Raw genomic sequence first — 27,004 nt, forward strand, 5'->3', positions numbered from 1 at the left:
AACAGCTCAACCAAATTCATTTTAATAAGAAAAAAAGGCTATAGGGCAGAAACTGGAGTGGATGGCCTGTTTTTACACACAATGGCAGAAATGTGCTCATTTATAAAGTTAACTGAAGTTCCAAGGAGTTAAAAAAGCACCAGTAAATGTGACATTGTGCATGCTGTTAAAAAGACTGGCTGTGCCAAACAAAACTGTAGTTTTCAGAAAAATGCATCAAAAATGTAGGAAAAATTGTATTTAATGATTCTTCTCATGGTCATAAACTGCAACATGATATAGAATCTGGTTCCGTAAGAGAACTTTTGTAGAGCTTTTTACATTTTAAAAACGTTGTTTCTACTGGTTCCCAGTGTAAACCTGTTGTTATACAGTGATGCTGAACTACACCCATAAAAACTAATACAAACAAGGGTGGTGTCCCTCACAGTGTTGCTGGTGGCTGATCAGTTACACAACTGTTGCTGCATTGTAACCAAACTCTGAAAATAGAAAGGGAGGTTTTTAATTTCAGTTCTGTTCAGGTATTTCCTGAGTTCCTTATGTTTCCTGTATTTTCCGCATTTGCCTTGGTCTTTCGTTCCTTTCAAAGCTCTCTCCATTTCCCAGTGTGTCTGCTACTAGTTGTACTGTGTCCCAGGATCTTCATTTTGCTTCTGTGATGCCAAGCAAAAATCATGAATGCATTTCATGTTTCACACACTAGTAGAACTGAAAAAACTTAAATGTTTTTCCATTCCTTCACATTCCTCAGAAGGACATGATCTTATCTTCAGAGTGGTGAAATTTGATTCTGCCTTTTGGAGAAGCCAGTATATTAGTCCCGACAGCGTGGAAATGCATATATTTTAGTGTCAAGAGGGCTCTCGCCTTGTAGAGAACACTATACGTTAGTCTCCAGGCCATTCATGTCAATGGAGCAGTGGTCCCTGTCGACCCTCTTGTGAGATGGGGACTTCTTCTTCTCGGCTGGCCGAACACCTTCCTCCAACTGAATGAGTCGTGCCACTTCGGGTGGGATGTGGTCTGGCTTTACCCCTGGTGGGGGTTGGAAACGCCCATTCTTCTGGTAGGTCATCATTTGCTGAATGCTTATTAAGGGTTTGGTTTCACAGATCAGGGGAACCTGGAAGGAAGAGGTAGATGGTGACTGGAAAGGTCAAAACGTCTGTAGGTCTGCCTCAGAGGATCCCAGTAGAAGGCACCAGCTTTCATAGCACCATGTAATATACCATAACTAACACATAAGCACATAACTATTTTTACCAAGATCATGTGAGTAATTAATACATATGTTGATGACTTGACCACTTTATCCTGTTTTTCACCAGAGTAATGTTCAGCAGGTGTTCAATTCAGACAAATTTCAGAACAGTATAAGAACTGGGTGTAACACCTCACATGTGAGTTCAGTAAAGTGGAATGTCAAGATCACTAATAATCCATTTAATAATTACTCATATTTTGACACAGTTTTTTATGGTAAATATGTTAAGGGAATTAGTAACAACATTCAGAATGGATGCTCTCTATTAAATACGGTAACAAGAAACTAATGGCTGACGCCTATATGGTGTACCTCTTCTCCTTCTTTGACAAAGTCTTTTCTGCAGATGTGTGCCATGATGCCAGTGGCAAGGGCATCACCCATTACATTTACCATGGTCCGAAACCTGTCCCTGTGGAGGAATAAGTACGCATCTTAGTGAAATCACAATGAATTTCTAATGTTAAACATACAGCAAAAAGTGAGGAGCCAAAGTCCATCCTGAGCTCTTAGCTACTTGGTCACAGAGTTCGAAAAGGAACATTGAGAATCATCAACTCAAGCACTGAGAGAGAAGGTACTTTACAACTCTTTTAAGACAACTTACAATGCCCAGTCCACAGCAATGATAAGAGTGATGTCGTCGGTTGGCAGTCCTACAGATGTTAACACAATCACCATGGTGACCAGTCCAGCTTGAGGTATTCCTGCGGCACCAATACTTGCTGCAGTTGCTGTGATACTGGGGATCACAAAATACTTTTGATAAAGCATTGCTTTGTCACAAATCCTAGCGGAGGAAACTTCTTAATACCTGTTGGGAACGTCATGACAATGGCTCTCAATGTGTGGTCTGCAGATTACTGCTGTCCTCCAGTGCTCTTTAAGTGGGCTACCAGGCTGACTTCACATTAATGATGTAGGGAATTGGCTGCCCCAGCAAAATATCTGCCTTCACTGCTGGGTGATGACTCATCGTATGGTTTTATATTTGATGTTTTGTTATTTAAATTTTCTTGTGGAGGGAATTGAGTGCATTTTCATTACATTTTTTGGAAAACAGCTTGGGAACTGCTGCTGTGAGAAAACTCACTGAAGGATTGGTTGCGTTGCCATCCTTACTGACACATTACCCTTCACTTTGATGAAATGACATAGATTAGACTTTACCACTAAAGGTTTAAAGGACACATCTACTCAGCTGTTGTTCTCACAGGACATAAAGCAATACAATTCTATGGTCTATGTACAGTATGTATGCTCTAACGGACCCTGAGAATTGAGAGGGCTGCAAAGAATGTTAAGTGGAGATGACACGTCACCTTGGAGACATTGACTTACACAGTACATTTGATCTTCAAAAGAGGTTATTATGGGACTAGATGTTTCATTAAATTTCTCTAAAGCAGCCCCCTTGTCACAAAAATGAACATCAGACTTCAGCTCATTGATCAATCAAAATAATACAATTTTGCTATAAAAAGTTTCTTGGAAACAGAGCAAATCCAGTTAAGCTGTACCACAGCCCATTTAAACATTTATGAAATCATATTTTTCATAATTCTTACACCATAGCAGGAAAGTGTGAAAAGTGCCCTCCTGTGATTCTGTAGCATGTAGAACCCAAAAAGTTATTGTTTTTTGTGTTATGTGATCAGTCTCTTACTTCACATTTGATAAATTCTGCCCCACCATAATTCTGCACCACCTCACTGATATTTGAGGGCATTTTTTTATGCAGAACTCTCTTAAGGTCCCGCCACACCGTCATAGGGATCAGAGCTGAACTTTGACTTGACCATCCAAAAACCCTGCTTATTTTCTTTTTCAGCCATTCAGCAGTAAATTTAATTGTGTGCTTAGGGTCATCGTCCTATTGCATGATTCACTTTCAGCCTGACTTTAGCTGTTTGGACAGATGGTGTCACATTTTCCTCTGCAATATGCTGGCATGGAGGGGAAATCATGGCGAGCTCGATGATTGTGTGGTGAAATAGCCATAAGACATCACCCTCATGACCATGCTTGGTGGGGGGTTTGAGATGATAGTGATGAGAAGTGGTGTTTTATTGGCACCAAACATGGTGTGGTCTTTCAGAAGAAGTCTTTTTTCAAGTGCAAATTTTCAAAGCTAAGCCATGCTATTTTTTCAGAAAGAAGCATTTTTCCCTGGTTTCCCAACCAGTAAGCCATACATTTTTAGTCTTTGTCTTGGGTGTAGTTATAAACTATAATATGAACTTTTGACAGAGGCCCTTGGGCTTTTCATTTTCTGAATGTCATATGCTCTGATCCTTTAGTAGTGTCAACAGTCTTGAATTAGGTCCATTTGTAAATTAGTTTTTTCTGTATGAATTCAGGACAAGCGGTTTCAGACAATGTGTGTATGTGTGTGTGTGTGTGTGTGTGTGTGTGTGTGTGTGTGTGTATGTGTGTGTGTGTGTGTGTGTGTGTGTGTGTGTGTGTGTGTGAATTCTGGAGTCCATAGTTTGGAAATGGATTTATAATCCTTCCCAGATGGATAAGCAGTAAAAGTAATTTCACTGAGATCTTTTGTCCTTGCCATGGAGTGTTATCACAAGCTTCAATACTTCAGGCAAAGCTGACCAAGTTTCTGGTCTTACAGGCAATAGCACTTTTTAACAATCAACTGATCTTGTGTACTGGGTTTTATTGACCTTCTTCATTGATGTGGAAACCCTACTGCATTCTTGGCTTTTGCATGTTCACGTATTTTTGTTTGAATAAAAAATGACAAATTAACTATGTGTTCTTGATCACATGATAGATAATAGCTAGGATTTGGTAAGGAGTAGGAGTAGGAGTAGGTTGGAGCAGCAGGTAGCATAGTGGCTAGAGCTTTTGCCTTTGGATCCGATGGGTAATGGGTAAATCACTTTAAGTAGCTTAACACAGTAAATTGCTCTGGAGAAAAACTGCAGCTAAATTAATTAATCTAAATGAGCAGATGATAGTTATCTCCTTATACTATATGTAATACCACAGTATAGAAAGAGCATGTATTGTAAATCACTGTAAATAATGAGGAATTATTGTACTGTAACTCAAGTCTTGTTTCCAGATGCAAACATGACAGTGCAGTTCCTTTAGGAAAACAATGTAACCTCAAGTATTGTATCTTTTGAGTGTGTTCTGAAATTAAATGTTAAAACCGTGTTTTAAAGCATGTGTTGAGCAGTCAAGCTTAGAAAATGCAATTTGGTAATGATTAAATTGCATGAGAAAAACCAAGATGAAATGAAAATTGCTGATAGGGAAAGCAAACATTAACAAATTGCTTTTTCGTTTATGTGCATAGAAAAAACTAATTGCTGTTTGTCCAGTACAACATGTGAAAAGGGCTGTTAAGCTCCAGCAGAGCAGTCTGTCTTTTTTGGAATTTTGTCTACCATTTTCGTTGTTGAAGTGTTACTTTTTACACAATATCTAAAGTGATTCTCAACTGAAGACAAGCGAACAAAAATTTCCAGAGTATATTAGTTAGAAATATTAAATTTTTTCCTCTCCTTGCTTGAGACAAACCTTATGGTGATAATCTGCCCAAAGTCCAGCTCGTAGTTATTGACTTGTGCAATGAAGATGGCGGCCACTGCCTCGTACAGTGCTGTGCCGTCCATATTGATGGTAGCTCCAACAGGCAGCACAAAGCGAATGATTCGTCTGTCAATGTGGTTGTTCTCCAGGAGGCACTTGAAGGTGATAGGCAGTGTGGCAGAGCTGCAGAAACAGAGGAACCAGCACTACAATCACCATCTCTCTGAATGTATATTATCATTCTCCTGCTGAAAAACCTCTATTTAGTTACAATGGTTGCCCTAAAACTTGCTGACAGATACCTGGAGGAGGTGGCCAGTGAGATGAGCAGGGCTTGCAGGATACCACGAATATAGACAATGGGACTCTTCTTGGTGATGAAGAAGTACATGGCAGGCAGGATGAAAAGACCATGCAGTACCAAACCCATCACAACAGTGACTGCATAGAAGCCCAGCTTCTTTCCCATAGCTGAAGGATCATCCATCTCTAGTATCTTCCCCGCAACCAAGAACACAATGCCAAATGGAAAGTACCTGCATATCCAGAGAATCTGGTAAACATCACCCTCTACAACCATGCTTCACATTCATGGCTTAAAACAACAGATTTTACCAAATTCTACTACGGTGGTCATCATCATTACTCTACTGCACAGTGATTTCAGCAGAAATGAAACTGGCTTAAGAGGAGCTGACTGACAGAATCATACAGACCAGATGACAATGGCAACAATCTTCAGGACAGCTTCATTCAAACTCTGACAGAAGTTGACCAAAGCACTGCCATTTGGCCCCATTCTGCCAAGCATTATACCTAGAAAAAAAAGGGTAAGTTAAAAAAGCCTATTTAAAATTCTTGTCATTATTCCATAGGTGAATCCATGATGACTGAGAGTAACTGACTGGTAATAAGAGAGTTGTGATGGTCCATACCCATAGTCGCTGAGAAGATGACAATGCCTAACACATTCATGCCCTCGCTAGTTCCAGGGAGCGTACGGAAAATGACATCTGGGGGAGGTGTCAGATCCAAGGAGAAATTCTGAATGTCTGTGCCATTGTCATCCTGAATGCCATAAACGAAGACTCGCCGAGTAGCGGTCTCTGTTGGGTCCTGGCTGATGGTGGGCTTAGGAGACTTCAGGATGGGGATACTCCTGGTTCGATACTAAAAGGGATAGAAATTGTTCAGCTGGTGAGCTGGTATAGCTTGCTGATTACTGACATGGTCATTGTTTTAATTGGCTTATATTTATGTATATATAAACTGAGCTCTGAATTGCTATTAAGATCAAAAACCTTGAAGGTAAATCATACAACAATTTAATCTACCACAGTGGTGGTACTGATTAAGTGTATATACATTTTTTTCCCATGTCATGGTCCTTTTCTTGCGAGTGATCACATGATTCGACTGTCCCCCTATATCAAATGTAACAAAGATAAACATGAGAATAATCTGGTTCTGTGCACCATTTGACATTACTCACCTGCTGAAAAGTAGCTTGAACTAAGTTTGCTGGGAACATGTTGCTGTAAAAGAAAATAAGATATTCTTTTCAAAAATTATCAGTTGCAGTGACAAAATGCTTTGCCAGTAACAATGTTCTGATACACCTCCAAATAAAACATGACAATCAAAATACAGAGAAATAGTTATACGTCATGAGAGATGTCTCAGGTTTGCACACTATATTTAAGATTCAGTTCAAAAAGAGCACAAATGCAAAATGTGTTTTGTTACCATGTGGATCCTATTACAATGATTGTAATTATTATAAACAGTAAATCAAGCCAATAATTGTAGACATTGCTGAAAGTGCAGAACAGTGATCTCAATGCTTCTAATCAAACCTGGGGATATTAAATATTCAGTGAGAGGCTGCTCTGAAAGGGATTTAAAGTCAATTCCATGGCCAGCTGTGCTCTGGGATGGGGAAAAAAATGAACAAAATGAACACAGAGAGCTAACTGTGTACTCTCACCTTGCGCTCCCGTCATCTCGTTGTAATTCGCTAAATAAACAAAGCGGAGCATTGGACTGAAGAATGACAATGTGTAACTTCAACATATATCTGCTAAGGCTTTATATTGGTATTTTCCATGGTTCTGGCTATACTGTCTGCTACAGTATTGTGTAAAATGTGCTGTATCAAATTAAATTTGACTTGCTGGTGGATAATAATAGAAAAGGCATGTAGGCCTTTCGCGTTCAGGAGAGATTCTGCATCACTGTAGCGATATAAGGGATGATTTGGGTGAATTGTATGAACTGTTCAGCTGAACGTCTGTTGCAAAGCAATGCAGGCCATGGCCTACTGAGCGCGACCCAGTGACACTCAGCAGTAACGCGGTCCAAGGCTTGTTCCATTCCCCTGTGGGAGCCAGTTCAAGGAGACTCACCTCAGAGCCAGGGATGTTAATTATCTTACTTCACATGTTGACAGCACAGGCATTACACCTGTGCTTAACTCAACTGTAGGAGATGTGCTCAGTGGTACTTCTGCCCACAGGTCGTGCAATTTTTCCTCACTCTAAATGAAGCTAACTGTTACCGTGCTAATGTGGTGAGCACAACAAAACCAAAGCCCTTCAGGTATGCTGGAACCTCCTATTATGAACATTCAAATTAAGAATGCTCAAAGCTACAAACTTTGTTCAGTTTATTCATTTAATTGCACTTTCTTCACTCGTTTAATTTCGTTTGAGAGAACGTTGGCGCATTTCCACATCCACCATTGGTTGGCAGTGAAAATAAGTACAAGAATGAGTAAGAATGTATAAATTGAAGGATTTTTGCATTATTAAGCTTTTACTGACTGTGAAATAGTGGTTGCATATACCAAAAATCTAGTTATGAAGAAAATTCTTCTGAATACGTCTGAAGACCAAGTGTATCTGCTAACATTTTGCACCTTTAGTTAAATGCTTCCTTTTGGATATCAGTAGTCCCCTTTCATCAGATTTTATTTAGCAATTTGTGCAATCTAATCCTGAGAAGTTGAGCTGTAAAGAAGATTGCATGGGTCTTGCGAACTGCAACCTATTCTCAACACATTTTCTCAGGTCCGGAAGGCTTCTCGCTTCTCTTACCGGATAAGGTCAAGCAAAGCATCGGCAGAGCTCATAATGGGCTTGCCACTGTCCTCTGAGTCCTCCTTCTGTGCTGCACCTCCTGGATGTATGATGATAACCATGATGATGCCCACCACCACTGCCACAAAGGTGGTCCACAGGTAGTATGAGATGGTCATGATGCCCAGGCGACTGGAACACTTGGCATCCAAAGCAGCCAGACCAGACATCAGACTGTAGGAAAGGATTCAGAACAGTGGTCAATCCCAAGCACAGGTCAAAGGATGGAAACCAAAGTGTGGTCACTAATATGAAAGCTGTTGATCATCTTCCTTTCAAGTTTATTCATATATGCTTTGGAGTGGATGGTTTGCAGTTTTCTCACATTCATGTATCATGGAGTTCTTACACATACAATTCACAGAGAAAGCTGGTAAAACAATGTTTTAAGGTGATGAGTCTGATTTCAATTTATATACTATTTAAAAGCTTATTGACATTTTTTTCCATATTCTGTGTTGCACAAAATGGAAACAGCATTGCATTTTTCCTCACCTGGGAAGTTAGAAAAAGTGTGGTTATTCCCCAGAATCATCCTAATAACCAGTAGATGTACAGTAATAGCTATTACAATGTGGTTGTATTGCAGTTGCGAAAATTATTTGCAAAACTTTGTTTTATAAAAACAGATAAGTACAGTAAAGCATAAGTACAGTAAAAAGCACTGAGTTGAGAATGACAATGGAGAATATTGCTGTGGCTATGATGTAAATAAAACACAAAGCATGCCATAAAACAAGACATTACTCACATATTTCAGTTTACCGAAACTAAGTCCAAGAACCTCTCCACCCACCTCTAGAGTAAAACTGATTTCACCACGGTGACCTCCTCTTCCCCCACTATATATCTTCCTAACTTTTGTACTGTAAATTAACAGTAATATTTTTGGCTGACAGAAACTATAATTGACTGATTTTAATTAACAGTTGACAAGTTAATTGAGATCTAGCGCTCAAAAATGGTGGAATTGTTAAAATCTGTTATGTTCAGACAGACATTGTGAACTTTAAAGGAAAAGGTCCATCTAGAGAGATTACATATCCAGGTTATCATAGATCCAGCAAAAAATTCAATATAGGCATCTATAAATTTAAAATATAAATTTTTTTGTGCATGCAACTTTCTGCAGATGCAAATATACGTACACACAGCCGCACACAGATGGTTCACTACTTTAAGTCACCACAGTAACCACTCTTCAGGATGTCAGAGTTCAAGCTGGTGATATGTCCTGTTGTCAAACACCCATGAGGCCACATAGCTAATCCTGCACAGCCAACAATAGCGCAGCACTGGGATCTATTGCATGTAGCCCGATTCATTAAGGAAATGCCAGCCACCAGATTAATTCTTCATCAACTCAAATGCTCCAGTTGAAATCAGTACACAGCCATGCTTTTATATCAATTACTTAGGCATGGCATAAATTTAAGCAGACAAAATACTGCACAATGTATACCACAATCGCGAATTTTACCATCAGTGGGCCTGTGAATATTACGTAATTCGAAATACTGTACTCATTAACTATCTATAACTATTTATCCCATCGGATTGTGGTGATCTGGAGCCTATCCCGGAAGCATAGGACACCAGGCATGATACACCAGTCCGTTCAGGGGAAAGGTACACACATTCATTCACACATTCCCATACTAAAGCCAGTTTGGACTCCTCAGTTCACACGAAAGACATCTATGGACTGTGGGAGGAAGGATGAAACATCACTGCACACAGACTGAAGTGGGGTCACAGCAGTGCTGTGAGACATTTAACAAGCTATATGTTTCATACTTTTGTCTACAAAAACTTTACTTTCCCAACAGCTGTGGATACCAGTCTGAAATTCCTGTTTTTCCAGTAGCAAAACACTCTGATGTTACCAAAATCCTGCTGGTGTTATTTTGTGGAAGCATCTCTCTTGCTCTGGTACTGGTAATATCGAATATTCATACTGGTTGGTGTTGAAATTTTCTGATCTGCTAGCTGGAGCAGTGGTGTAATTTCCCTTTTTTTTTTGCAGATTGGAAACAGTGCAGTGAAAAATGAGTGTGAATATGTTACAGTTCTTATTTTCTCCATTCATTAACATTCCTCTGCCTCTGAGTATTGTTCACCTCAACCTTCTTTGACGATAGCTTTGCATTACATCACTTTGCTGCCTTGAGGCCCGTTTAAACCTGTTAGCCCCTAGTGTCTGAGCTGTAATAAAGTTATTCTTCGGCCGCTGCTAAGTCCACTCTCTATCTTCCAGTTTTCCATTTATTGACTTCCCCCCTTTGCTCTCAATGTACCTTTTGCACATGCTTCTAGTCCTGGATCTCACTCTTTCAGGCTTCTTTTGCAGTTTCGTTGAAACAGGTTACTGACCTTCTCCTTTTCTACTCCTGATTCAGGGTTTCTGCTTCCTTTTCTGCTCGGTTTAAAGTTGAGCATTCTTAGATGTTCTTCAGACTGGACCTCTTCTGTTCCATCCAGCTGGAACTTTCTGTGTTATCTTCTATGTTGGTGAAGTTTTTGAGTCACACACACTGGATAATGAACAAACTGCTTTCCACCGTTCAAAGCAGTCTAGTGAGATTTTGTGCTATCTCTTATCTCACTTATTTTGCATTTCTCTTTTCCTGGAATACTCACTTCATGACTCATTTTTGATTTCATCAAACATCACTTGTTCTTTTCGGATGTCCAACATTTTTTGATACTCAAATGAAAAACCGGTTCTGTCCCTGTTTCCCATGAGTACTCACAGATATGAAAAGATATGGTGATACAGATTATGGCAAGAGGTACAGAGAGAAGGTATAAAACCAGCGGTGACACACACTCACAGACTAGAAGCAAAACACAAAAATTCAGATCTTACTACTTATGAAAACAAAATTAGTATTATTTTAAGTACATTATCATAACAGCAAACCTAAGAAACAAAGTGTGCATTTTCGTGGAGTTCTTTCTCACCACGAAACAGTAAAAAAGCAAAAAAAAAAAAAAAAAAGTGCTGGAGTGGCATATAGTCAGAAAAATCTGAAAAATGTAAAATGTGTGCATTTTTCTACTGCTACAATTAAAGGTTTCTTCCTACTTATGGGCTCTAAAAGTTTTTACATTCATCACTGAACATGCTCATTAAAAAATATAACTTTGACACTGCTGGATGCCCTTAAATGTCAGATAGTTCTTTCTGTGTGACAGACCTTTCTGGTCTGCTTAAACAGGAGAGGACTGGTCAGTACCAGCTTAAGAGACAAATGAGGGATAAGTGGCTCCTCAGCACAGTTGTCGCGGTTTCTGACCATGCAGCTCGATGGCCACATGTCTGCAAGCCCCCGGTGAGCACAGCAGTCACCAGAGCTTAGGAGAATTATCGTCTGATCTTCACACAGGCACACACAACACACACACACTTTTTAGAGCAGAGCTTGCATGCTGAGCAGCCTGGCTGATTTAGACTTGGTTAAAAACACTGACAAAATCCGGGAGGGGTGCTGCTTTAACAACTTGGAGAAAGATACATAGCCTGTACAAAACTAAATATTCAGTAGTTTCAGTGGGGGAAATATCTGTGTTGGAAAGAATTTGCTGCAGGAGCAGTAAGAACAAACTTTATAATTAATACTATTAGGTGAGGTTGCCCTGTACACTTGAATAACTGTGTGACAAGGAATTCCGAGCCTCCCATTTGATCAGATAGAGATTTGGTCAGATTCTTGTGGCCTCTAATTCAGTTGACACCACTTGGTTTTTTTGCTTTCCGTTTTGGCATTTATACAGTTGGATAGGTGCCGAAACAAAAACAGATTCAATGAAGCAAGGATGCTCATTCAAATCTTTTGCTTTCTAATGTTATTTTTCTAGCCTTGTGATACACAGGATTCGCTCCATGTCCTGCCAGCTTTGAAAACTGAATTATTGAATATGTGTCATTTTCTTTGTTCCATAGAATCAAAGCCATAGATTGTATTTCAGCATGGACTTCCAAAAATATTCGTTGAATTTGCACAGAGCTGGAACTACAGAAGTGAAACAGATGAAGAGAGTGCATCAGAATTAACTAGGGCTTTGACTTTTTACCAGTATATTACTTACTTTCACTGGTTTTTTTCAATAAAAGTGGCACCATACCAAGCATAATTAAAACATAAGTAAACACCGATAAAATCACATAAGAAATTATTCCGAAGCTATACACTGAAATTACATGAGACCTAACGCCACTGGTCACTCATATAGTTGCCCTGGTGACCAACAGGATATGTAAACTTTCAAGCTCTGCTTCATTAGATGAAGCATTTTAACCATGTTACAGCAAAAATTAATTAACCATGTAATTTGTCCATTTAATTTTAATTGCATAATAACAGTAAAATGGGTGTCTCATCACAAGTACTTGAAGTATTGTGTTTCAGAGTACAAAAGCAATTGGTACAAAAGTACAGAAATTATCTGCTGTTTTAGACCCTGCTTATTCTTTGACGAAGTATATAAAACAGAGTTTGACACAATTACTCCTTTTCATTTTACCAGACTCTAAATTACTCCAGGCTTTAAACGTCTATCAAAAAGGCAAAACAGACTATAAGTAAACCAGAGTAAGTATCAATTTGCACATTTTATTTATTCTATGTGTCACATAGCATCAAAACATCACAAGCAGCTGTGAGAATTTACTAATTCTCACAATTAGTTGTGAGAAACCTGAGAATTTACCAAAGAAACCAAAGACATAAGGAAATAAATTTTATACCAAAGAAAGCTGAGCATAGGAAAGGAATGCTCTAAAAACTAATACTATGTTTAGGGAAGTTGCCTTGTAGTCTCATTGTCCTTGGTTCAGATTCCCACCCCTGCTGTTGTACTCTTTATGAAGGTGTGTACTCTCAGTTGCTCCAGTATAAATACCCTGTTGTATGAATGACTAAATAATTTTATAGTTGCTTATCTTAAATCGTAAGTCTCCAGAAACAAATGAGTCATCTAAACAAAAATTAATAGAAATAAAAGGGCCAAAATTTTGACATAATGAATACAAATAGCGTGTTCTGCTTTCCAGTGTCACATTGGAAATCCATTAAAACAAAGACTACAAGCGCACTGAACTATTTTCCTAGATAATGAAATGTCCATGAAGGCAACATATACCTTCACTTGATTGAACTCAATACCTCAGCTTGATTGTTATAATGCGACGAGTGTACAGAATGTTGACATTTGTTTTTAATGGGTTTAAAGAACGATTTTACAGATGGATTTTAGAAAAATTCCAAACATATGGTTAAAATGGTCAATATCAACATTTATTCATTTCACACTTTTCTTTGCAGAAACGCACAATTCTGAGTGTACAAAAGTACATTCAACAACATAGATGCATTAACATCATACATTAGTTTGAACCCCAGACATGTTTATTGACATATTTAAATTTCATTTCACAATGCCTGGTCTGCAACCCAATTTTTTACAAAAATTCCAGCATCTGTATTTTCAAAGAGTGTAACGAAGGACTTATCTGAAGCCCTGTGTCTCTGTGAGAGCCTTGCTCTGGTTTGCCCTTCAGTCCCAATTAGCCTTTGATTGCACAGTTCCTCCACAGAGAAACACTCATGTGCTTTCTGAGCCTGTGCACCGAAGCCTTGCAACTTGTACATGTGAGAGCGCCATAAGAATGCTGGAACATATGGAGATTACTGAACCTACAATGTGCAAGAGCCTTACAGTAATCCAGCCCAGAGATGACAAAGGAAGGCTTATTTGTTCACTCACACCAAGAGCAAGGCACCTTGCTGGTTAGTGCATTCTGATGGAACTGCCAAGCTCTCCATGTGGGTTAAATCAGCTCTGATCCATTCTACTTTCTAAATGCACCCTGATCTTCAGCTGAATGGTGAGATACCTTGAGACATCAATCTATCAGCATGAACAGATTTGTCCTTTCAGATGAAGTATTGTTCAGGAGCAAGTGGTTATATCTGCAGGTATTCACATTAACGTTTCCTGCTACCATCCAGGCTGCAGGTGGTATAATCACTAAAAAGTGGGTTTGTGACCCAATTTTTGTCCAAGAATAAAAAATGGTAGTCCCTTCTAAAATAAATTCTCATAATCGTGTGATTTCATGGGTGTGTAGAAATAACTTAATACTGTCTCAAAGTTTTGAATTTTACAAAAGAACTCCATTTGAGCCATGCCAAAGAAATAGTACAGGTTTTGGTTGAAAATGTTCTTTATGAATCATGTATAGACAAAATTTGCCGTGGCAGTGTATGATCTGACTTTTCAAAACAGCATATAATTTGCAGAGATGTTGCTGGGCTCAGCAGCTAAATTGTATATGAGTTTTTGTGCATATTTTCTTATTGCAACTAATGGCGTTCTCATTCGTTTGATAGACAGAGGAACACTTGTCGAAATGTCAAAACTAATAAATAGCCTTTCACATATTCCCATTGACTCTAACAGTCTGAGCAATTTATTATTAGCATCCAAGTAAGTATGTAAATAAAATAACACTCCAGCCAAAAGAATCATGCATTTCCATAAGATACTCAATGGGACTTTTTGCTTTCAGAAAGTTTTTCATATGATGGTAAAAACTGTCCCAATGTATCCTAAAATGACACAAGCCTCAAGCTTTAAGGTGTACCTTTCTAGAAAAAAATTGTGGGTTTTTCAATACAGAAGAAGAAATTGTTAACATAAGAAAATCTACCTGTCCACTGAGTAAGATGCATGAAATGCCTTCATCGCCATACATTACATAGAACAAACATTATAGAGCAGTCATCATAATCCATGTTATGATATGCAAATTTGTAAAAACACCAGGTTTGTCAATAAAAGTGGGACCTCTGGTAGTGTAGTTGTTAGTGCTACTGCCTTTGGACCCAAAGGTTGCAGGTTTGATCCCCACCTCTGACTGTAGTACCCCTAAGCAATGTACTTATTCTAAATTGCTCCAGTGAAATTACCCAGCTGTGTAAATGATTGTAAGCATGTAATAATTGTGACCTTAACATTGTAAGTTGCTTTGGAGAAAAGTGCCAGCTGAATGTAAAATGTTGTACTTTAATCTTTCAAAAAACGTCTTTCATTCACAGTACAGTGCTACAAATGTACGATTGTCTCAGTGCTCCAGAATCATGAATTATTGTTGCCTTACAGGAAACTGAAAAAGGGATTTTACTGCTCAAAAGTGCAATTCACAGTGGGGTAAGAAATAAGTTAGCACAGCGCTTCACATGAATTGAAAAGGTTTGGATAAGAACAGCAACTGTACATCCAAAGCTGAAAGTTCCTAGTGAAAAGTGTCCTACTTCCACGGTTACTAATGACAACTGCTTTTCCTGTTCGCTAGAGAGAACTGTCCTGTTCAGGTAAAAAAAAAAATAAAAATCTTAATTTATTACATTTAGGAAAATGAAAATCTAAAGTACCTCTCAAGATTTAATTTTTTTAAAAGCAGAAATTAGATTTGACAAATCTTTCAAGGATTCGATATGTGTAAATTCTTATTGTTATGTATGTGAGCAGTTAAAATGTTTGAAGTTGCAATTACAGCAACAGAAAGGTTAATATTACAACTTAATAGCAGAGTGCAGGCAAGCAAGAAACTGGATGATAGAAGGTTTGTGAGCAAACAAACAACATGGTCTGAAAAATTATGCCAGTCTGGCAGTCATGTAGAGTAAATAAACAATAGAATTTGTAAAAAAAAAAAAAAAAAGGAGGGAAGACTTACATTTTAAATATTTAATCAAGAAGATCTAACTCTGTTTGAAAATTATGATGTCCAGACTCTTAGGAAATGGTTTAGGGCTACAAATGAAACTCCCACATGATGCACAAATCAACTATAACCACTTCCTATGTTGTTTCAATTTATTATTTAAACTGAATATGAAAAGTTATGCTTCCAGATAGGGATTTTGGCTAAAATTTACTCTCTAGTCTGGAAAGGCAGAGTAGCAGTAACATCGATATAATTTGTGTCACTAAATAAGTGTATTAAATATGCATTTAGGTTGTACTTAAAAAAATGTCGGTATAGATTTTATCTCTAGTTCATCTATTTCTATTCATCCATTTTCAAGACTGCGTTTCATTTATCCTGGTGAGGGTTACAGCAGCAACAGACCTTCCAAACTTCGCATTCCATGGCTTTATTAATTCTTTTTGACTGCAGTAATACTAAAATGTGGTTGTTTTTTCACAATGATCCACTTTTTGGTTTTTCATATTGAGCTAAATTATTTGGCTTTTGTGCAAATATTTTCCCCTGGTAAAAATATCAGGGATGCTCTTGGTGGAATTTTGCAATATTTTGCCAGATATTAAATCAACTGTATAAATCTAAGACACTCATACCTAACAGATGGTGCAGAATCATATGAAATAAGTCATCTGATGCATGCAAATCCAACAGCAGAAAAAGAGAAATAAGTTTTTTTCAAACAAGGGAGAAATTCTAAAACTTTTAAAGGGATGAATTTGGAAAGTTCTTTAAATTAGTTTCATGATGCAAATGTATGCTGATGGATTTAGCCATGTAGGAGCAAAACTCTATTAGAGCAGATGAAATTTATGAACACTTTCCTCTCGTGGGTATGGCTATGGTAGCATTTCTTTGAAGCAATTGATTTAGAAATCCCACCAGTACTACAGGTGCAAGCATTAAATTGAGACCATAACAACAAATTCATGAACATCTTCATAAATGAGGACACTGCGCTGCATTACAGTTATTCATTTATCAGACACTTTTCTCCAAAGCAACATACATCTCATAGAAAATACCATCCATCCATTGTCAACAACCGCTTGTCCCAAGCGGGGTTGCGGCAAGCTGTAGCTTTACCCAGCAACACATGGTGCAAGACTGAGGGGACACACCCAGGATGAGACACCAGTCCGTCACAAGGAACCCCAAGCAGGACTCAAAGCACAGACCTGCCACATAGCAGGCACTGACCAACCCTGCCACGCCATCACACCACCATGGCCCCCTCCACAGAAAATACATTTTGTGCATTACCTTAGGAGAAAGAGACACAGCTGCAGATGTGTGGCTCTTAAGTACAGTTGATTTCCTTCACCATATGCACCGACGTTCATCACACAAGTAGCGGCAGACAATTTTACTAGAACATTACCGATTCCTAATCAGCTTCCTAAAGGTTTTTTTTTGGAGATATATATATATATATATATATATAGAAAAATTTATGTTACATTGCAGGAGTGGCTCTGTAAAGGATTGATCTGAGCATGACCATGAACATTTACACCTTACACGAACTTAAGCGATGGGCAAAGTGAGTTTGGAAGAGATGAGTTTTAAGATCTTGTTTAAATGTGGACAACGCTTCAGCAGTTTTGAGCGAGAGGGGGAGGTTGTTCATCTAACGATGAATTATAAATTGTATATAATGCGTTGGGGGCATGGGGTCACAGTGAGTGATGGCAGTACCTCACATCTCCTGAGCTCCTTGGTGGGCATGCGGTTCGAGTTTAAGTACGTGGAGTTTCTCCCTGTGTTTGCTCCCCCAGATATATATGAAGAAAAAGCACTAGAAAACCGCTTCTGTTCCCCCCTTGCCTTAGAAACCAATTCTGTGGTTGCTATGAATCAGCATTGACTCTGTGGCACTTCCACACATCCCAATATTTTGTTAAATTGCACTTGAATACATATATAAAGAACAATAGGTTTCATTCTCTTGCCCACAGCGCATAGGTACAGTAACTGAGCTCACTTTCAACAAATACTATAGAGAAATATGTGTGATGTAACTGTCTCTGTTTTTAAACTGTTTTGTTGTACATTGTCTTTCATCTTTCCATGGAATAGAAACCTTGAATACTCAAGAACTATTTGAACTACTCAAAAACTCAAGAACTTAGTGCTTCAGTTCAATGGCATGTTGTTAAGGGTCTTATTCCAGCACAATACTGCATTATGGCAGTCTTAGAATGCTGGCTTGTTTTCAAAAATCACAGTGTCGAACTTCCACACTTGGCTGTGCATGTACACTCTGAAGCTGGACCAGCAGTTACCCAGCAGCCTCGGGGGACCTTACCTGGACACGACGAGAGGCAGAATAAGCATCTTCAGCATCCTCATTAGCAGCTCACCTGGGAATTGGAAATATTTCACCTCCTGCCATAGAGATCCAAAACAAACACACAACTCTTACAAATAGTGCAAGGGAATACAGAGTGATTATCAAAATGGCAAAGGTGCAGCATTATTGAGCTCGTCTCCTAAAATGGGTTGAATACATGTCAGCTGTGTGATTTGCTACTATTGCTGCTGCAATTACATTTAACTGTCATCATTTTGTTAAGACCTGGGATATAAAAGGAACAGCTCAGTACATAATAGCACTGGTGATGTTTTTGTTTATGAGGGTGCCCTGGGCTTGGTGTCCTTATGCTGCGAAGTCACACTCATACAGAAAGGAGCAGGCATGAATTTTGTATAAGTGTAATACATGCATGTATGATCCTGTGAATATATGAATGTCAGAGCGAAAGGATGGGTAATGGATGAGTATAGCTGCATCAGTGAGATAAAGCTGGTGATAGTGGAAATTGAGATGTATTGCAAATACAGTAAAAATAACCACTGCTTCAAAGATCAAATGTATTTCAGAAAAGACCTCACAAAATATGGAAGTATTTGAAATTTTTTACATAGATTCATTCTTTAGCAGTCTGTATTACCTACTAGTTTCTGTCATTCACTGTCCTTAACTGCTTATCCAAGAGAGAGACACGGTGATCTGGAGCCTACTCCAGAAGCAAATATAAGTAGGGTACCACTTGGACAGGATGCCAGTCTATCATAGTATAGCCACACACACTCATTTACTCACATGCTATGGACTATTTACATTTCCAGTTTAAAACTTGTCTTTGGACTGTGGAAACCAGAGCACCCAGAGGAAACTCATGCAAACATGGGGAGAGCATGCAAGCTCCACACAGACTAAGATGGAATCAAACCTACACCTGAGCAGCCTGCTGTGTCCCCTTCTGTTTATTTTAACATAATTGAATGTCCAGGGAAATCATCTCCTAAAAAACAATCACATCATACAGGCCCATTGCAATGCGCTGTGATACCCAAGAGGAGTGGGCAGCCATTGGTACTTGGACCCCCAGAGGTAAACTTTTCTCCAGTTCCTTTCAATTGTTTTCCTTTCTGAAGTTGCTTTCCTTTTCACAGTGATGAGGCCATACTTGTTGCAAGGAAATAAGGACCACTGCACCGCACTGTACTGCAGAACCAGTATGGTGAGGATACTTTTGCCGTGTTCCTGTTTTGCATCATTTTCATATACCAAGCCAAAGCAGAAAAATGGAGTAAAGAGAATAGAGCTCTAGTACATTTAAAGTGGCGCTCCCTGAAAAGCTCCCCCAGGGCCCCTGGAACAGATTTATTTCAGTCATTGGAATCAGGACTTATTTCCTTTCAGGAAATGCATTCTGTCAGCCGGGCTTTTTGCTGGCATACTGGACCTGATCTCGCATTAAAACTAACTGCACATCAACCTAACATTGATGCGTCATTGAAGCGTTTATCCATAGCTCAGCAGCGGCTGATTCTGAAAAAAGATGAATGAGCTTACAGGAGCAGAGAAAAACTGTTCTATTTTTATTGTTAGCTGTGGCATTGGTAGTCCCATAAAAACAGGGTTATTTGTTACATGTCATGTATTAATATCTTAGAGTCAAAGGGTCACTTAAGAATCCTAGAATGACTCAGATGACGTGCAAGTGATAATTCTAATCTGATCCCACCACATCTTGTTTTTTAAACTCTTTTTTCCTTTTGGTGGGGAAAAATCACAAAGAATGGGCCCACAGGGAGTATAGAAGATCCTGATTTGACTCCTGCTCTAGTGCCCTTGAGTAAAGTACCTATCTTTGAATTTCTGTGGTAAGAAAAACTGCTGATCTATTCAAAAGAATAAAGGCCTCACACTGCATGGTGCTTCGACAAAAAGTGTCACATAAATGAACTAGTAGTGACTAATAACGTGCAACGAAACTAAGCACAAAAAATTTCGATTTTTGTGAAATAATTCTATTTGATGATCCAATGCAGGGCGGCACAGTGGTGCAGTGCGTAGCGCTGCCTCCTCACAGCATCTGGCTCAGTTTGTATGGAGTTTGCACGTAATTGCGTGTTTTTATTTCATGCGCTACACGACTCAAGACAGCATTTACCCACAAGCCATGAGGTCACTCAACACCCACCCGCACTTATAGCTCCATGAAAAGACTTGACCTGGTAATATGATTATTGTCTGTTCATTGCTGCTGTATTTACTGTCCGTGCATTTATTGCCTGCTTTTTATGTATAACTTTTTGAGTCTGCAGGAGACATGCAAGCAAGAATTTAAGTGTGCAACGTACACCCATACTATATATTCAACAATAAAATCGACTTGCCTTGACCTATGCATGTTCTCCCTGTGTCTGCATGTAATTCCTCTGGGTGCTCTGGTTTCTCCCAGTCCCGGCACATACAGTTCAGGTTCACATCACAACACTAAATTGCCCCAAGTGTGTAAATGGGTCAGCAAGTGTCTGTGGCTACCCTATGATGGACTGGAATCCTCTTTAGAAGTGTACCACCTCACTCTTGTGCCCACTGTTTCTGGGATAGGCTCCAGACCACTGTGACCCTAACCAGGATAACCAGTTAGTGAAAGTGAATGAGTGAGTGAGTTATAACATAAATCAATTTGCATTGTACTTTAATCACATTTAAGTATCGTAGATTATTCCCTGTATTTATGTCACAGGATATGAGTTTTTTTGTGGAGGCCACGTTCAGCCTGAACTATTTACAAGTTCATACATTTAGAAAATCTGAGACTTGCTTGGTCTTGTGTCTGCAATGCAACATGGCATCTGGCCCATTCGCTCTCAGTGGTTTCACACTTTGAGAAATGAGAACTTACAGAAATCTCACTGGGGCTTTGAAGCTTTATTAGGTGTCTGCATTGTCCTGCAAAACCCACCTTTTTAGGGCCTGTACATCAAAGATGTTTATGCAAGTATGCTAATGAGGATATCCAGCTTTATCTTTTCTGTGGTCTCTCAGTTTTGTAAGAGGTGTACTTCAGCTCTGCTTCAGCTGCAAAAAACAGTCGGTTTACATTGCTCCCAATCTAAGGTCAATTAGAAAACTGTGAGAGAGGGCACTGAGATCTATGACATGTTGTTTTATACCCGGTGTTGAAATGGCTCAGTTTTAGGCCATCATATAAGGCAGCCACTGCACACGGTCCAGAGAGGGAGTGGAAGAGAATGGCAGATGACGACGGAAGCTAAACAGCTTTTCTCTTCTGCATTATGGCAAGAGGGCTTAGCTTGGCATTTCGGAGCGGGATGAGCGCACCAGCTAACTGGCCCGTGCGAACACAGCACGGGTGAATACTCCCGTTGGCACAGCACTCCTGCAGCTGCCACTGGGCACCCAGACCGTAGGCCGCCAGCACACGGTGACCCCATTTCCGCCCTTCAGCAAGACCATAATGCTGTGGTTTATGTGTGAATCGTATGAAGCTATGCACGCCCACACGCTTGGCACCGTCTCTTATCCAGCTTATGAGCGTCATATTGTACAGTAAAGCTTTGACTGTTGCAAATAAATTAACATCACATTTGGTCTCTTGCAAATCAGTTTCTGAATTCTATTTAAAACAAAAATGATATTACTCACTCTGTGCTGTATTGGTAAAGAGCAATTGGACATAGTTGAAATGCATTATGGAAATTTCTGAAATAACTAGGGGCTTTATATGTGCAGGAATTAAAAAAAAAATACACAGAAAAGCTTGGACAAATCACACAGTAATGAGCCCCTGGAATAGCCATCTCTTACTTTTTTGTGTTCTTCTTTAATTTACATTTACATTTACATTTATTCATTTAGCAGATTTACATCTCAGAGAAATACAGCTTGTACATTACATTAGGAGAAAAAGACACAGTTGCAGACATGTGATTCTTAAATAAACCTAGTTTGCTTCTTTCCACTTTATGCACCGATGTTCATCTCACGAGTAGGTGCCGAAAGCTCAGTATAGACGAATCCTGATCACATCTAATTTATCCATTCCAGATTGTACATAAAGACATATTCCACAAAAGGAAACGGAAATTTCTTTCTAATATTCCTTTAATAGAGAAATCATGCAGCACTACCGGACAGCAGAGAACATGAGTGACAGATGTTAAAATGTAATGTTTAATCGACTCTGTTGTGGTACCTGCGATGTGAATGTGCTAAATTCTCACTTCAGCCAGTTTTGGACCCATAGGGGGGTCTGTCTGTTCCAGTGAGGCTTTGACCTCTTGTAGACATGGGAGCTGGCAGCAGTTCGCTGCTCTAATCCAGCTGTCTGCCCTCCATTGACACTGATGGACACAAGGTAAGAGGACCTGGGAAGGGTGCGCCCGACAGCAGTCTGACTCATCACTTCTCTCACATAGTCTTTGTCCATAGTCTGTGGAGAAGCATTCAGGAAGATTTTCATGATACATGTACATGGTACTTGTATCTATGACAATAAACTTGAAACTTGAACTTGACAGTATGACCTGCACCTTCTCTGCCCTCTGTGACTCTCAGTCTTTTTTCACACTCTGCTTCCTCAACAATGTGACCAACAGTCTATTTGTACTTTTCGGCACCCTAACTTGTAGTTCTTTAAAGCCCCTATTCACCATCACTCTGAGCCTCTCTTGTTCTATGGTTCACAGGCTTTATGCACTCAGGAACTTTTAACTTTTTCATACTCTTTGACTCTCTGCCTCATTGAGTCATTGACTCTATGACTTACACTCGACCTCCCTAATGGACCATCTCCTACACTTCAACATCAGGAAGCCTGATGGAAACTGTGTTTGACCTTGTCCACCAATTTGTCTATTCCAGCATTTTTACCATTTAGCCTTTTCCTGTATATCTGATGTTCTTACGGACGGAAGCATACGTTGCTCTTTTGGAGAAAATTAGTTATGGCAATACATAGCTGCTGTCACTGCAAATGTTCTGGAAGAGTTCACTAACCAACGTTATTCTGACGGCCAACTTAAATAGTTACACAGCACAAATACTGCAGTTACTGAAGTTATCATTGTTGGTGTTTTTGTTTTTTGTAGGATTAAAGCTCAACGAGAACGTAATTTCCTCATGCGTACTACAATTCTGAGTGAAAGGTTTCCGTTAGGCCAACAAATGATGAAACCACATGTGTGTTTTGCCTCAGTGAGTGGTAATTTATCTTTAACGTGAAATCGTAAGACTTTTACGGTAGACCTTCCACAAGGGTAGGGCAGGATCTCTCTCCGGTCTTAAATAGTAATCTTTTTCTGACAGCTTCAGTTTTTTTGTTGTCAGAGCTACCTGCTGACTTGTCAATCTCGCTTCTCTATTGTATATTTTCTAAATCTTATGCCTTCTTTTCAGATGTTAATTTCAATGTGGAGCATCACTGAAAAACTGCCAAACTTTGAGTGAGCAATAATGAAAAAGAAATTTGTCGATCCTTTTTTGCTTTATAAAGTTATATTAAAAAAGGCTGTGCTTTTGAAATGCACAACAAACTGTCTAACCCTCAGGCTATATTATCACATGGAAAACTAACATGACACATCGTCAAGAAAAAAGATTTTGAAAGCACTTAAAGAAAAACAAGCAATGGAGGTGAGTGTTGATGGAGCTCTTTAGAAGCTTAACCTTTACCCCTACCTTTATGTTAAAAATGCCTGCATTTTAACATGGTGAACTGTACATTTTATCCATTATCGCTGGCAGCGGAGCGGGTAGACAGGGTGACAAGGCAGTTTGTCTCTACTACAGAAGCCAGACCTGACCTATGGTACGAGATAATCAGACTCCTTGTGCTTTGGGTGAGCATGTCAGCTGGCTAAGCCTCCACTAAGCATCTACAGTGGGGCTTCTGTAAATTTTCTGTAAGTCTGTTGGCAAATGGCTTCACCGTAAAAGACTAATTTTAGCAAATTAAAACTTTGATGAATGTCTGTTTTGTTCGGCACACCGGAATATACTTAGTCTTTAAAAGTAACTTGTAATGGCTGGCATTTGCATCTTTTTAACTTTAAGTAGAAGCAGTCACCTGAAAATTTTTAAATGACATCTTCACTGGGAAAAGTTAATCATTATAGACACATGGAAACTGTGGAAAAACAGCACCTATTCAAATGGAGCGTGAACAGTACAGAGTGAAGCAGTCTGCCTGTGCCTGAGGGGTAACTGGCAAGGCAGTGTACTGATATATGCGAAAGATGCGTATGTTTGCTCCAGGGGGGTAAGCCGCCGGTGGTGTGGTGGATTAAAACAAGCTCTCGATGGACACTTGATAGGGAAACAAGAGATCAATGCCAAGCCTGCAATATGCTGCTCCCATGTCTTCACAACCTTCAAGCAGTAATGTATACCACTGCAGGCAAATCACAGTTGCTTCTGAAAACAGAAGTACAAAGTAAATGTGGAATTTGGGACCATATCTAAGAACAGAATAGAAATATTGGGGTATCTGTTATTGTAATCATTCTTCTCAAACACCTGCTATCTAAATTTGGCCTGGAGGGGCCCTGCTATTCAGAGTTGTACAAATCAAATAAGCACTTTTGTTAATCAGCAACTTTGAATATTGTTCTGTTCCTGCAGTGTCGATTAATAAGCATCATTTAGTTGTGGTTCAGCATGTGAGCATTGGTAAGTATCATTTTTTTAAAGAAAGATTTCTTGTACATTTTCTGCATCATTACTTCTTAGGTGGCACACATACTTGAAAGTTCATAGAAAGCACAATGTGCTCAATTCAAATGCCCGGTTAAGTGGTCCGAGTGCTGTGCTCATGTCTTCAGTGAACCAAAGGAAATAAAAAAGCTATTTTTAAACAGCTTGAACTTCATCCTGAGGACCTTCTGCAAGATACAGTGGGCAGCCTGTTCAATGCTTGGGGTTGCTCTAGCATTTCTTACAAATAAATCTGTGCTTATGAACAGCAATATTCACCCATTTATTAAATGTCATGTGTTCAAAAGTTAATCATACTGTTTCAATAACTGATTGAAACCTATAGCTTCAATAGTTTTCTCAATTTTTCACTGAGAGTGAAAATGCTTTTAACTTTATGCTTTTCTAGATCAATTATGCCCGTACACACTTAATATTATTTTATTATATTTTCATTTGGACATATTCATATATATATGTATATATATATACAGTATATACTGTATATATAAATATATTGTTTTTCAAGTAATAGTACATTAAATTATTAATGAGATTTGTTTCACAAAAATGTAAATATTTGACCTGATAATGTAACCTCTGTGTTGCATAGGCTTCTCCTGGAGGTTTTACCTTACTTAGCCTTGCCCCCTGTGCCTCTGGGGTAGGCTCTGGACACTGTTTGACAATAAAAATCCTTTTCATTTTTCTCACACTTTGAGAAGAAGTTGCTCCAGCCATTGACAATCTCAATTAAAACAAATGGGTTTCTGCGCTTTGTTTGCTGTGTAATTGAATGACATTTACATTTTCTGAATATAGTGTACACTTTTCTCACAAGGAGCATACAATGATTATCGACTATTATTTAGCCAACGATGGTAGATAAACTGCATGAAATTCCAGTCATTCACCCATTTATACACTAGAGCAATGTGTCACATTCATTCACTCACGCATACGCACAATAAGGACAACTTAGACTCCCCACTTCACCTGAAACACATGTCTTTAGGCCATGGGAGGAAACCAGAGCACCTGGACCAAACCCACAAACCCATACTGGGAGAACACACAAACTAAACACAGACTGAGCCAGATTTGAACCAATGCCTAAACGCACAACCAAGGTGCTGGGAGGCACCAGTGCAACCCAATGCAACCCAATGCGCCACTCTGCCACCTGAAAGAGTAAAGCATCTCGCTCAAACACAAGGTGTACACTGCTGGCAGTGATAAAAGGAGAGCAGTAGTGCCATTAATGAACTGGGGATAATGGAACAAGGCATAATCTCAGTTATAGGGATGACACTGATTCACTATATTAGATATTCTCTTTTGCCCATATATCTTCAAATGTGAATTTGGAAGATATACGGGCCAGGGAAAGAGGTCCAAGACTGAAACATACCTCCCCAGCACTGTGCTGATGAAGGAGGTATTCAAGTGGAGCAGGACATGACTGGGATCAACGGGCAGACTGACCTGCTCAGAGAGGTGTTTAGCACGAAGGAAGAAGCCCAGGAGACACCCGATGACAACGGCCAGCACAGAGAGGATGAGGAGCCCATTCTGCTTGCACACATTCTTCACCCGAACCCACGTCGAGTCCAGCGCCAGTGCCATGGCAGATCCCTAGATTGGCAACTGGTCAGTACCCCATGCACAGTAAAGATTGTGTAAGCAGTGGGCACGAGGGGGCTTGGAGAGGAGGCTCAGGAGCAGAATGAGCCTCAAGTTTCCTCCACATAAAGCCCCGTGTGGCGTATCGGCCAAACTGCTCTCTCCGTGTGAATCCCAAGTAAGATCATCGCATGCTTCCAGGCGTACTGTTTGGCCCCACCCCGCTCAACCTGACTAAACCAGCCCCTCCTACTTTAGCCCCCACCATTGGAGGGCCTGTGACAGCTGGCTGTTTTGTCCTCAGGGTTAGTATAGCCAATCCTATCAGAAGACCTTGCGCTAAAGGGGATCTGGAGCCGGATTAAGGGCCTCTAAACAATTGGACGGAGGATTTTGACAATGTAGAGAACAACAACGCAGAGGAATGAGAGAGGGGAAGTGCTTCTGCATCAAATCAAATCAACAAAGGTGCTGGTCTACATCCGGCCACCGTCATGTGATATTCAAGGACACCACATCAGGACAGAACTGATGGATGGCTGGCTTCCCAGCATCTATTTTACATCTAATTACTTGTTAAACACTCACTCACTCACACTCATTTTTAGAACCGCTTGTCCCATACAGGGTCG

General features: G+C 39.5%; 1 protein-coding gene across 1 annotated transcript; it reads right to left on the minus strand.

Moving 5' to 3' along the window:
- Positions 1-883: 883 nt before the first annotated feature.
- Positions 884-26,375, minus strand: slc1a7a (solute carrier family 1 member 7a). The gene is made up of 11 exons (XM_018753296.2): positions 26,235-26,375; positions 18,042-18,121; positions 7,918-8,133; positions 6,315-6,357; positions 5,758-5,992; positions 5,539-5,638; positions 5,125-5,358; positions 4,811-5,005; positions 1,875-2,009; positions 1,580-1,679; positions 884-1,126 (listed from the first exon to the last, which is right to left on the minus strand). The coding sequence occupies exons 1-11, from the start codon at positions 26,373-26,375 to the stop codon at positions 884-886; spliced, it is 1,722 nt and encodes a 573-aa protein (XP_018608812.1).
- Between the last annotated feature and the right edge of the window lie 629 nt (positions 26,376-27,004).

This window comes from Scleropages formosus, chromosome 3 (assembly GCF_900964775.1).
Source record: "Scleropages formosus chromosome 3, fSclFor1.1, whole genome shotgun sequence".
NCBI lineage: Eukaryota > Metazoa > Chordata > Actinopteri > Osteoglossiformes > Osteoglossidae > Scleropages > Scleropages formosus.